This window comes from Ciconia boyciana, chromosome 28 (genome assembly GCF_034638445.1).
Source record: "Ciconia boyciana chromosome 28, ASM3463844v1, whole genome shotgun sequence".
NCBI classification, from domain to species: domain Eukaryota; kingdom Metazoa; phylum Chordata; class Aves; order Ciconiiformes; family Ciconiidae; genus Ciconia; species Ciconia boyciana.
In genome coordinates this window covers 1,080,995-1,094,095 of record NC_132961.1, presented here as the reverse complement: position 1 = coordinate 1,094,095, position 13,101 = coordinate 1,080,995, and the positions used below count along the sequence as shown (strand labels likewise).

General features: G+C 64.2%; 2 protein-coding genes across 2 annotated transcripts; both read left to right on the top strand.

Moving 5' to 3' along the window:
- Nucleotides 1-491: 491 nt before the first annotated feature.
- Nucleotides 492-5,864, top strand: UBE2M (ubiquitin conjugating enzyme E2 M). The gene is made up of 6 exons (XM_072847634.1): nt 492-1,239; nt 1,914-2,008; nt 2,478-2,516; nt 3,288-3,391; nt 3,639-3,702; nt 5,713-5,864. The coding sequence occupies exons 1-6, from the start codon at nt 1,131-1,133 to the stop codon at nt 5,848-5,850; spliced, it is 549 nt and encodes a 182-aa protein (XP_072703735.1). The 5' UTR covers nt 492-1,130; the 3' UTR covers nt 5,851-5,864.
- A 377-nt stretch (nt 5,865-6,241) lies between these two features.
- Nucleotides 6,242-12,855, top strand: CHMP2A (charged multivesicular body protein 2A). Its single transcript, XM_072847633.1, has 6 exons — nt 6,242-7,580; nt 9,503-9,684; nt 10,510-10,689; nt 11,264-11,394; nt 12,160-12,221; nt 12,714-12,855. Exons 2-6 carry the CDS (start codon nt 9,517-9,519, stop codon nt 12,833-12,835), a joined length of 663 nt encoding a protein of 220 aa, XP_072703734.1. The 5' UTR covers nt 6,242-7,580; nt 9,503-9,516; the 3' UTR covers nt 12,836-12,855.
- Nucleotides 12,856-13,101: the final 246 nt, after the last annotated feature.

The window sequence follows — 13,101 nt, the reverse complement described above, 5'->3', positions numbered from 1 at the left end:
CCCCTAGGAGGATGGAGCGGCTGGCGCGGGGCTCAAGCTAAACTGGTGCCGGACTGGGAACTACTGCGTTGGTGCTGGCCATACTGGGGACTGGCAGCACTGAGAGGGGAGAGACTGGTCCCAGTATGGCCCTGCTGGAGGCTCTGGGAGGAGGAACTGGTCCCAGTAGGGCCCCTCCTTCCACCCTCATCTCATGCCCCCAATAAAGATGGCGGCGCCCATGAGAAAGATGGCGGCGCCCACAGGGGTAAAGGCCCGCCCTCTCCCTGGCACCGCACTGCAGGGCTGGGCCGGTGCCTTAAGCTCCTCCCCCTGCGCAAGATTGGTGGAAGTATGGGGGAATCCGAAAAGACCCGAAGGCTTCCGGAAAGAGCCGAGTTTGGGGCGGGGGGGGGCGGTGTGGGGAGACTTCCGGAAATAGCCGACGCTTTCCGTTGAGACACGAAGGGAGCGGGGAGGAGAGTGCGCTGCCGGAAAGAGCCGAGGTATTCCGGAAAGAGCCGAAGCTTTTCCGAAAGGAGCCGAAAGCTCTCCGACGGGTAGCCGAAGGCGGCCACCCCGCTCTCCTTCCGGAGAAACCCGACTCCCCTCTCCGGAAAAAGCCGAACCCGCGGTACTTCCGGAAAGAGCCGACGCTGCTCGGCAGCACTCGGCGCTTTCCGGAGAGACCCGAGGCGGGGCGGAACGCATCGAACCCACCCCCTTTCCGGAAGAACCCGAAGCTCTCCCGGAAAGAGCCGAAAGCTTTTCCGGAAAGAGCCGAAGCGGCGGGGGACGACCCCGGAACGAGTCGTTCTCCTTCCGGAAGAAGCCGAAGCGCGTTCGGCGCCAGCCCGAGCCCTCTCCGGAAAGCCCCGAAGGGCGCCGAAGTCTCCCCCGACCCTTCCGGATAGCCCCGAAGCCCCTTCCGGACAGCCCCGAAGCGTTTCCGGAAGTTGCCGAGCGGCGCCGGCCGTCGCCGATCCCCCATCGCCTCAGAGCCGCCGCCGCTCCCCGCTCCGGCTCCCGCTGCCGCCTGCGCCGCCGCCCGCCCCCTCCTCCCCGCCGGGGGGGGCCCCGCCCGGCTCCCGCCGCCGCCGGGCCCGGCCCGGCCCCCGCCCCCCGGCCCCCGCCCGGTTCGGCCCGGCAGGATGATCAAGCTCTTCTCGCTGAAGCAACAGAAGAAGGAGGAGGAATCGGCGGGCGGCACCAAGGGCACCAGCAAAAAGGCCTCGGCCGCCCAGCTCCGCATCCAGAAAGGTGACCGGTCCCGGGGCCTGGCGGCTCCCAGCCCCCGCCCCGCCTGCCCCGGCACCCGCCGGGACCGGCCCGGCCGCGGGGGAGGCGCCCAGGGCCGGCTCCGGGTGTTGGGGGGGGCCGGGGCCTGGTGAGGCCCAACGGGAGGGGAACGGGGCCCGGTGGGGCCTAAGCGGGCAGCACGGGCTGGTCCCAGTATGGCCCTGGTGGGGGGAACGTACTGGTCCCAGTATGGCCCTGGTGGGGGGAACGTACTGGTCCCAGTAGGAGGCATGTACTGGTCCCAGTATGGCCCCGGTGGGGGGCACAGGCTGGTCCCAGTATGGCCCTGGTGAGGGGAACGTACTGGTCCCAGTAGCGGGGGACGCATGGGTGGAGGTCTAGTCCCAGTGTGGCTCTGTGGGTGCAGGGGGATACTGGTCCCAGTAGGGCCCCACTAGGAATATGGGTGGGGGGAAATGACGCTGCTCCCAGTAGCACCCAGTTGGTAAGGCCCAATTGAGGGTACTGGGGAGGACACACTGGTCCCAGTAGGGCCACGCTGGGCCTGGGATGTCCCAGCCAGGGGGGTGGGCTCGGGGTGGCCCCAGCCATGTGTCCATGTGCCTCCGACTCATCTGTGTCCCCACTGAGCCGTGTCCCCATGTGTCACCCGTGTCCCCCCCGTGTCCCCCCAGACATCAACGAGCTGAACCTGCCCAAGACGTGTGAGATTGACTTCTCCGACCAGGACGACCTGCTGCACTTCCGCCTCCTCATCTGCCCCGACGAGGTGGGGTCCCCCTGTCACCCTCCTGTCACCCCCCTGTCACCCTCTTGGGTCCCCCCCATCCTGCCCCCAGGGTCCTGTGTCCCACCCTGGAATCCCCCGTTTCCTTTGTCCCCTCCTGTCCCTGTGTGTCCTCTTGGCTCCCCCCATCCCCCTGTCTCCCTGTCTCATCCCCCTGCCCCCCCATTTTGGGGTCCCCATCCATCCCTGCAGCGTCCTTGTGTCCCCACTGGGACCCCCATCCTCCTTTGTCACCCCTGTGTCCCCTCAGAAGACCCTCATGTCCCTTGGGGTTCCCCTGTGGCCCCCTTCCCTGTGGGTCTTGCCCATTTCCCCATCCTTTCCCTGCCCCCTCTTTGTCCCCACTTGTCCCTTGGGGTCCCCTTGATGTCCCCATCTTCTCTGTGTCCCCTCCTTGTCCCTTGTGTCCCCCCTGTGTCCCCATCCCCGGTGACGTCTGTCTCTCCTACAGGGCTTCTACAAGGGAGGGAAATTCGTCTTCAGTTTTAAGGTTAGTCCTGTACCGAGGGGAATTCCATGGCCACCAACACCCATCCTGGGGCCACCAAGATGGGACCGGTGGTCACATGGCTGCCCCAGGTGCTGGGGGTGGCAGCAGTGGGGTGGTGGCCACCAAGGTGGGACCCACAGCTATGAACTTGTCCTGTGGGTGGGAGCAGGAGGCAGGTGGCCACTGAAACCTGATCTGTGGCCACCAGCATATAACTAACTATGACTTGTGGCCACCATGTGGGTTGGGACCGGGACCAGGGGTTGGTGGCCAGCAAGATGCGACCGGTAGCTGGAGTGTCCACCCCATGGGTTGGGGTAGGGACTAGTGGCCACCAAGATGTGTCCAGTGGCCATGTCTTCACTCTCTATATTGGAGATGGGGTGGGGGGACTTGGTGGCCACCAAGACATGACCAGGCCGTGCGTCCTTCTCTGTGGGTTGAAGATGGGAGCTGGGGTTTGGTGACCACGAAGATGTGACCTTTGGCTGCGTCTGCTGTGTGGTTTGACGTAGGGATGAGAAACTGGCGGCCACCAAGACGTGACCTGCGGCCACCAAGACGTGATAAACACCCACATATCCCCACTGCAGGTTGGGGGTAGGATCCAGGGGCTGGTGGTCACTGCTGTGAGACCAGTGACCACCAAGACATGACTAGGAATCAGATGTCCACCCTAGGGATTGGGGTAGGGGCTGGTAGCCACCAAGACGTGGCCGGCGGCCATGGGGGGGGCCGAGCCGTGACGCTGTGCCTGCTCCCTACCCCCAGGTCGGCCAGGGATATCCCCACGACCCGCCGAAGGTGAAGTGTGAGACGATGGTTTATCACCCCAACATCGACCTGGAGGGCAACGTCTGCCTCAACATTCTCAGGTGGGCCACCGCCGCACCCAGGGTGGCCACCGCCACTTCCAGGGTGGCCACCGCCACATCTGGGGTGGCCACAGCTGGATCTGGGTCCCCACCTGGCCCAGAGACCTGGCAGGGTGGGACAAGGGGGCAAACGGTTGCCCCGTGCACCTCGAGTGTGGGCATGGGATGGCCACAGTCACCTTGGGGTGGCCATGGCCACCTCTGTAGTGGCCCCGGTGTCCCCCCTGATGCCCAGCTCTGTCCCCAGAGAGGACTGGAAGCCCGTCCTGACGATAAACTCCATCATCTACGGCCTGCAGTACCTCTTCCTGGTGAGTACCGCTGGGGTACACGCGCCTGTGGGTGGGGGGCACCCATCATGGCCTTGGGACACCCTGAGGAGGCAGCTGGTGGCCTTGGGACATGTCCTAGGGGCCCTTGGTGGCCTTGGAATATCTCCTGGGTGCACACAGTGGTCTTGGGACACCTCGAGGTGGCATCTGGTGGCCCTGGGACATGTCCTAGAGGCCCTTGGTGATGTTGGGAGACCCCCACAGTGGCACCCGGTCACCTTGGGACACCTCGAGGTGGCACCTGGTTGGTGGCCCTGGGACGTGTCCTAGGGGCCCCTGGTGATGTTGGGACACCTGGGGGCACCTGGTAGCCTTGGGAACACCTCGAGGTGGCATCTGGTGGCCCTGGGACATGTCCTAGGGGCCCTTGGTGATGTTGGGACACCTCAAGGTAGCACTTGGTGGCCCTGGGACATGTCCTAGGGGCCCTTGGTGATGTTGGGACATCTCCTGGGGGCACCTGGTGGCCTTGGGACATCTCCTGGGGGCACCCGGTGGCCCTGGGACATGTCCTAGGAGCCCCTGGTGATGTTGGGAGACCCCGAGGTGGCACCCGGTGACCTTGGGACACCTCCTGGGTGCACCTGGGGGCCTTGGGACACCTCCTGGGTGCACCTGGTGATGCTGGGTCACCCCAAAGGGGGGCACCCAGTGACCCAGAGACACCCTGAGGTGGCCCCTGGTGGCCTGAGGACACCCCACGAAGACATTTGGTCACTTCACGGGGACGCTGGGTGGTCCTGGGCCATCCCAGCCTGTCCCCAACCCCAGTGCCACTGTGGAACCCCCCCTACCCCCCGGGGGGCACCCCCCCCCCCCATTAATACCCCCATGGGGGTGGGTACTGGGGGGGTTTGGGGTGTATCGGGGGGGTACTTGGGGTACCAACGGGGATGGGGGGCTTGGGGGTGTCAGGGAGCACTGGGGGGTATCAGGGGCAGTTAGTGGGGTATCGGGGGCAGTTAGTGGGGGTAATTTGTACCGGGGGTATTGGGGTGCTCTGGGGGGCATTAGGGTGTCCCGGGGGGCATTGAGCAGTATGGGGGGCATTAAGCGAGTCCCAAGGGGTATTGGGGGGCATTAAGAAGTCCTGGGGGTATTGGGGGGCAGTAAGGGGTATTGGGGGGGCATTAAGAAGTCCTGGGGGTATTGGGGGGCATTAAGGGGTATTGGGGGCATTAAGGAATATGGGGGGCATTAAGAGGTCCTGGGGGTATTGGGGGGCATTAAGGAATATGGGGGGCATTAAGGAACATGGGGGCATTAAGAGGTCCTGGGGGGTATGGGGGGCATTAAGGAATATGGGGGGCATTAAGGAATATTGGGGGCATTAAGAGGTCCTGGGGGTATTGGGGGGCATTAAGGAATATGGGGGGCATTAAGAGGTCCTGGGGGTATTGGGGGCATTAAGGAATATGGGGGGCATTAAGAGGTCCTGGGGGTATTGGGGGCATTAAGGAATATGGGGGCATTAAGGAACATGGGGGGCATTAAGAGGTCCTGGGGGTATTGGGGGCATTAAGGAATATGGGGGGCATTAAGAGGTCCTGGGGGTATTGGGGGCATTAAGGAATATGGGGGGCATTAAGAGGTCCTGGGGGTATTGGGGGGCATTAAGGAATATGGGGGGCATTAAGAAGTGCTGGGGATTTGGGGGGCATTAAGGAATATGGGGGGCATTAAGGAATATGGGGAGGCATTAAGGAATATGGGGGGCATTAAGGAATATTGGGGGCATTAAGAGGTCCTGGGGGTATTGGGGGCATTAAGGAGTATGGGGGGCATTAAGGAATCCCATGAAATTTGGGGGGGACCACTGAATATTGAGGGGGGGGTCACTAAATATGGGGGGCCCCCCACTAAGGACCCCCATACCGCGGTCAGTCCCACTCCCTCCAGTGCCTGAAAGATTCTTATTTTTTTGGGGGGGGTGTAGTTAAAGGCTGACGGGTACAGCCCCCCCCAAATAAATCAGGGTTCCCCCCCCAGGAGCCGAACCCCGAGGACCCCCTGAACAAGGAGGCGGCGGAGGTGCTGCAGAGCAACCGGCGCCTCTTCGAGCAGAACGTCCAGCGCTCGCTGCGGGGGCTACGTCGGGGCCACCTACTTCGGCGCTGCCTCAAGTAGCCCCCCTCCCCCCGTACCCCAACTCCCACCCCCTTCCCCGCCCCCTATTTATTGCCCCCCCGGGGGGGGGGGCCCCCTCCTTTTCCCCTGCCCCCCAGTGCTGCTCTTGCGGGTGATTAAAGGGCGATGGTAACGAGCGGTGGAGCCCCCCCCCCCTTATTACTGCTTTGGGGGTCTTACTGGTTAAACTGGGATGGGGGGGGTGTTTCCAGTTGGGCCCAGTTTGGCGCCCAGTGCGCCCCGTTTCCTGCTGCAGGGAGGCCGGTGTGTCCAGTTACCGGTCTCATGGTTCCCAGTCCGCCCAGTATGGCCAGTTCTCTTCCCTAGCGCTCCCAGTATGGCCAGTTCCCAATCCCAGTGTGCCCAGTATGCCCAGTTGCCTGCCTCAGGGCTCCCAGTATGGCCAGTTGTGTGCCCCAGGCCTCCCAGTATGAGCAGTTCCCAATCCCACTGTGCCCAGTTGCCTGCCTCAGGGCTCCCAGTATACCCAGTTCCCAATCCCATTGTGCCCAGTTGCCTGCCTCAGGGCTCCCAGGATGCCCAGTTCCCCATCCCAGTATGCCCAGTTGCGTGCCCCAGGCCTCCCAGTATGAGCAGTTCCCAATCCCAGTGTGCCCCGTTGCCTGCCCCAGGGCTCCCAGAATGCCCAGTTCCCAATCCCAGCACTCCCAGTAAGCCCAGTTCCCTTCCCCATAGCTCCCAGTACAACCAGTTTCCAATCCCACTGTGCCCAGTATGCCCAGTTCCCAATCCCAGGGCTCCCAGTATGCCCAATTCCCTTCCCCACGGGTCCCAGTACAGCCAGTTTCCAATCCCAGTGTGTCCAGTACACCCAGCTCCCTGTTCCAGGGCTCCCAGTTCCCAGTATGCCCAGTTACCCATCTCAGCACACCCAGTGTGCCCAGTTCCCTGTCCCAGGGCTCCCAGTACAACCTGTTTCCAATCCCACTGTGCCCAGTATGCCCGGTTCCCTGTCCCAGTGCTCCCAGTATACTCCGTTTCCTGCTTCACAGCTCCCAGTGTGCCCAGTTCCCAGTCCCAGTGTGCCCAGTACACCCAGCTCCCTGTCGTGGGGCTCCCAGTGTGCCCAGTATACCCAGCTTCTGGTTGCAGGGCTCCCAGTATGCACGGTTTCTCCTGTCCCCGTGCCCCCCAGTATGCCCAGTATCAGCTGCCCCACTGCCTCCCAGTTGCCCCCGCTTGGCCCAGTCTCCCCTGACCCAGTGTCTCCCAGTGCCCCCAGTCTGCTCCAGTTTTCCCCGAGTACATCCAGTGCTTCCCAGTAAAGCCTCATCTTCTCATCCCAGTGCCCCCCAGTATGTTCTGATGCCCTTCCCAGTATAGCCCAGTCACCCCCAGTACACTCCTGTGTCCCCCCCACTATCTCTGTCCCAGTGTCCCCAGTCTGTCCCAGTGCCCCCCCCTTCTATCCCAGTGCTACCCATTACGTCCCAGTATCCCCCAGTCTGTCCCAGTGCTCCCCAGTCAGTCCCAGTACACCCACGCCGCCAGGGGCCGCCCTCACTCCCGTAGGTGCCGCTCTGGCCGGCCGTTCTCGGTGACCCGCCCCCCGTAAAGGAAGTGGCCGCTCCAGCCGCTTCTTCTCGCTGGTTTACCAGCGGGAGGGTGGGGCCGTGACGTCCGCCCCTCGCCACGTGACCGAAGCCCGGGTGACGTCACGAGGTTTGCGGAAGTGCGCGGGAGAGACCGGGAGACGCGGAAGGATCGGGGTGAGGGGCCGGGGGGGAGGCGGGACGGGCCCCCGGGGGTCATAGAGAGCGCCGGGGGGGCAGAGGGGCCCGGTACCGGGGAACCGTAGAGCGGGGGGTGGGAGCAGAGGGGCCGGGTACCGGGGAACCATAGAGTTGAGGAGGGTGGGAGCAGAGTGGCCTGGTACGGGGGCCATGGTGGGGGGAGCGGCAGAGGGGCCCGGTACCGGGAGGGCCATAGAGCCAGGGTGGGGTCTAGAGGGGCCCGGTACCGGTAATACCACAGAGAGGAGCGGGCCAGAGCAGCCGGTACCGGGGTGACACGGGGGAGTGAGCGGGGCCCGGAACCATAGAGAGGCCCCCTGACCTCCCGGGGGGCTAGAAAGGACTCCCGGGGAGGGGCCGCCATCGGCGCCGGGGAGACCATAGAGTCATGGGTCCGCCGGGGGCGGGAGGGGCTCCCGAGATCATAGAGAGCGGCCTCGGCAGTGCAGAAGGTCCGGCGGCGGGGGGGGGGGGGGCTCTAGGCCTGCACCAAAGAGCTGGCGGCGGGAGGACTCGTGGGGACGCTCTGGGAGGAGACGAACCACAGAGAAGAAGGAGGCGGGGGGGCTGGGAGCGTCCTCCTCGCCTGGCGATTGGCTGGGCTTCCTGTTGCCATGGCGAAGGGGCGGGGCCTGGGGGGTAAATCAGCTGGGGGGGCTTTGGGGGCAGCTGGGCCCAGGGGGGTAAATAAAAGCCCCAGGAGGGTATTGGTGGCCCCGGGGGTAATAAATGCCCCGGGGGTGTCAGTGGGTTGGGGGGCAGGGGGTGCTCTGGGACAGACCCAACACAGCATCATGATGTGTGTCCCCCCCCGTGTCCCATCCCTGTCCCCCTCTTCGTGTCCCCCCCATGTCTCTATTTGCCCCTCCCGTGTCCCCCTGTCCCCGTCCACCCACGTCCCCTCTCCCCGCTCCTGTGTCCCCCCGCTCTCCACCCCCGCTTCTTCCTGTCCCCTCTGTCCCCCCATCCATGTCCTCCGTGTCCCCCCATATCCACGTGCCCACCATGTTCGTGGTCCCCTTGTCCTTGGTCTTCCGTGTCCCTCACGCCCATGTCTCCCATGACTGTGTCCCCCATGTCCCCAATGTCCTCATTTCCCAATATTCCCATCCCCCATGTCCGTGTCCCCTCACCCATGCTCACGTCCCCTCTGTGTCCACGTGCCCCGTGTGCTCATGTCCCGCGTATCTGTGTCCCCCATGTCCATGTCACCCCATCCCTGCCCCCCATATCCTCCACATCCGTGTCCCACCACGTCCCCGTGTCCCACCACGTCCCCTTGTGCCCCATATCCATGTCCCACCACGTCCCCGTGTCCCCTATATCTGTGTCCCACCACATCCCCGTGTCTCCTATATCCGTGTCCCACCATGTCCCCCATATCCGTGTCCCACCATGTCCCCGTGTCCCCTATATCCATGTCCCACCATGTCCCCGTGTCCCCTATATCCGTGTCCCACCATGTCCTACCATGTCCCCCATATCCATGCCCTACCACGTCCCCGTGTCCCCTATATCCATGTCCCACCACGTCCCTGTGTCCCACCACGTCCCTGTGTCCCCTATATCCATGTCCCACCATGTCCCCGTGTCCCCTATATCTGTGTCCCACCATGTCCTTGTGTGCCCCATATCCATGTCCCACCATGTCCCTGTGTCCCACCATGTCCCCGTGTGCCCCATATCCATGTCCTACCATGTCCCCCATATCCGTGCCCCACCACATCCCCGTGTCCCCTATATCCGTGTCCCACCATGTCCCCGTGTGCCCCATATCCATGTCCCACCACATCCCCATGTCCCCTATATCCATGTCCCCGTGTCCCCCATGTCTGTGCCCTCCTGTTTGTGCCCCGTCCGTGTCCCCGATGTCCGTGTCCCCCCATCCGTGTCCCCAGGTGCCGCTGTCACCATGGACCTGCTGTTCGGGCGCCGGAAGACGCCGGAGGAGCTGCTGCGGCAGAACCAGCGGGCGCTGGCCCGCGCCATGCGGGAGCTCGACCGTGAGCGCCAGAAGCTGGAGACGCAGGAGAAGAAGATCATCGTCGACATCAAGAAGATGGCCAAGCAGGGCCAGATGGTGAGGGGACACCAACGGGGGACACGGAGGGGACGTGGGGGGCATCAGGAGACTGTAGTGAGGATGGGAGAATACGGAGAGGACAAGGGGACACAGGGGGGACGAGGGGACGCGGAGCAGTCCAGGGCACTTGCTGGGGACCAAGGGATGCAGAGGGCTCCAGGGGACTGTTGTGGGGACCAGGGGACATGGTGGGGACAGGAGAATGCAGAGGGGACATGGGGACACGGAGGGGACCAAGAGACTGCAGTGGGGACAGGGGACAGTGGGCCAGGGGATGCAGAGGGGACATGGGGGTGTGAAGGGTGTCAGGGCACTGCAGAGCGGACCAGGGGACACGGGTGGGAGCAGGGGACACGGAGGGGACCAGGGCGCTTGCTGGGGACCAGGGGACGTGGAGGGATCTAGGACTCTTGGAGGCAACCACGGTGGGGATGGGGACACTTGGGGATGACCAGGGGAGCATGGTGGGACTAGGGGACGTGGAGGGGACCTGGGGGACAGTGGTGGGACTGGGGGACCGCAGTGGTGACCCAGGGACCATGGAGGGGACTCGAATGCTGGGGGGAGACCGGGGACCATGGTGGGACTAGGGGACGTGGCTGGGACATGGGTGCATGGAGAGGACCAGGGGACACGGTGGGGACCGGGGGGGACACCGTAGAAGTCCCCAAGTGACCACAGTGGGTACAAGGGGACCAGGAGACTGTTGGGATGGTGTTGGGGACCGTGGTGGGCCCTGAAGGACACAGAGGGGTCCCTGGAGATCCCCTAGGCCTCTTGGGGGACCTCGTGGGCACTCGATCTTCCCCCTCCGACCTTCAGGACGCGGTGAAGATTATGGCGAAGGACCTGGTGCGGACGCGGCGCTACGTGAAGAAGTTCATCACTATGAGGGCCAATGTCCAGGCCGTGTCCCTCAAGATCCAGACCCTCAAGTCCAACAACTCCATGGCCCAGGCCATGAAGGGCGTCACCAAGGCCATGGCCACTATGAACCGGCAGGTGGGTGCCCGCGGGGATGTCCCTAAGGCTGTGGCCACTGTGAGATGCTCCATGGGGATATTCCCAAGACTGTGACCACCGTGAGCTGTCCTGGGGTGGCCATGGGGATGTCCTTGAGAACGTGGCCACCACGAGCTGCCCTGCAGTGGCTGTGAGGACATCCCAAAGACTGTGGCCACCGCAAGCTGCTCCAGTGGAGACCCCCAAGGCTGTGGCCACCACAGGTTGCCCTGGGCTGCCCATGAAGATGTCCCCAAGACCACAGCTACCACCAGCTGCTTCAGGGGGACATCCCTGTGGCCGTGGTCACCACAAGCTGCTTGGGGTGGCCGTGAAGATGTCTGTGAGACTGTGGCAACCATGAGATGCCCCAGTGGATGTGCCTAAGGCCGTGGCCACCACAAACCACTTGAGGTGGGCATAGGGACATTCTCAAGACCATAGCCACCACAAACCACCTGGGGTGGCCGTGGGGACATACCTGAGGCTGTAGCCACCATAAAGTGCCCAGCATGGCCATGGGGACATCCCCGTGTCCCTGTGTGCCGCATGCCGTGTTCCTGTGTCCCCCTAGCTGAAGCTACCGCAGATCCAGAAGATCATGATGGAGTTTGAGAAGCAGGCGGAGATTATGGACATGAAAGAAGAGCTGATGAACGACGCCATCGATGACGCCATGGGGGATGAGGACGATGAGGAGGAGAGGTGGGGGACACGGCGGGGGGACAGGGGCATGGTGGCGTGGGCACAGTGGGGAGAGGGATGGGGGACACTGGGGTGGAGGACATGGGGGAGTTGCGTGGGAGAAGGACGTGGTGGGACAAGGACAGAGGAGATGGGGACAGTGGGGACACAAGGGGACGGGGAAAGGAGAACGTGGTGGGACGGGATGTGGGGGGACAAGGACATTCGGCTCATGGACATGGGCGCGTAGGGGGACAGAAAGGGAAGGTCGTGATGGGACGTAGATGTGGTGGGACACGGACATGGGGGAACAGGGATGTGGTGGGGTGGGGACATGGTGGGGACACAGGTGGGACGAGGACGTGGGGGGTTGAGAACGTGAGGTCATGGAGGAAGACATGAGAAGGGGACGTGGTGGGGTGCGGACATGAGGGGACAGAGAGATGGGGACATTTGGGTCATGGGAACAGGGGTTTGGGGGACGTGGGGCGGGGGTCATGGGGGACACGGAGAACATGGAAGACAAGAACATGGTGGGGCGGGGACATGGGGACACAGCGGGGCACGAGGGGACGGGAAGGTGGGGACACGTGGGCTGAGGACATGGGGACACACGTGGGGACACCGTGGGTGGGGTGGGGAGGGTTGGGGACACGTAGGGGATATGGGATGCAGGGAGGGTTGAGGACACCCCGGGTGGGGACAGAGAAGGTCAGGGGACATTGGGGGGGGTCAGGGGACATTGGGGGGTCCCGGCGTGACCCCTGACCCCCTTGTCCCCCGCAGCGACGCGGTGGTGTCACAGGTGCTGGATGAGCTGGGACTGAACCTCACCGACGAGCTGGCCAGTGAGTGGGGCTGGGGGGGCAATTTGGGGGTCGGGGGTATTTTGGGGGCCTGGGGGGCAGTTGAACATCTGGGGGGCGTTTGGGGGGTATTTAAGGGGTCCTGAGGGGCACTGGGGAGCTGGGGGGCGTTTTGGCGGTAGGGGGTATTTGAGGGGTCTGGGGGATTGGGGGATCTGGGGGGTAATGGGGGTAGATACTGGTCTGGGGGGCATTTGGGGGCGTGGGGGTAGTTAGGGGCTGAGAGACATTTGGGGGTATTTAAGGGACCCTGGGGGCATTGGGGAACCGGGGGGGGGGGGGGGCATTTTGGGGGTCGGGGAGATTTCAGGGGTCTGGGAGGGGGATTTGGGGGGCACGGGGTATTTCGGGGCCTGGGGGTATTTGGGGGGATATTTGGGGGTCTGGGGGTACTTGGGGTGGGGGGGGGGTATTTCGGGGGCGAGGGGGGTGATGGAAGGTGGCGATCCCCTGACCTCTGCCCTTTGCCCTCAGCCCTGCCCCCGCCGGGGGGGTCGCTGGCAGCGGGGGAGGGGCGGGCGCCCGAGGCCGCGGCTGCGCTGGCCGACGCCGACGCCGACCTGGAGGAGCGGCTCAAGAACCTGCGCCGGGACTGACCCCCGACCTCCGACCCCTGACCCCCAACTGGATCCCTCCCCGGCACCCTGCGACCCCCCCGGGGTTGACCCCTGCTGCTCTGCGACCCTGGGGTTGACCCCCCCCTCCCCCCGGTGCCCTACGACCCCGGGGTTGACCTCAGCGACCTGCGACCCCGGAGCTGCCGGCGATCTCCAACCCCGTGCGACCTGCGGTCACCGCCCTGACCCCTGCGGTGACCTTTGACCTTTGGCCAACAGTGACCCCGCCGCCCCTCATCCCTGCC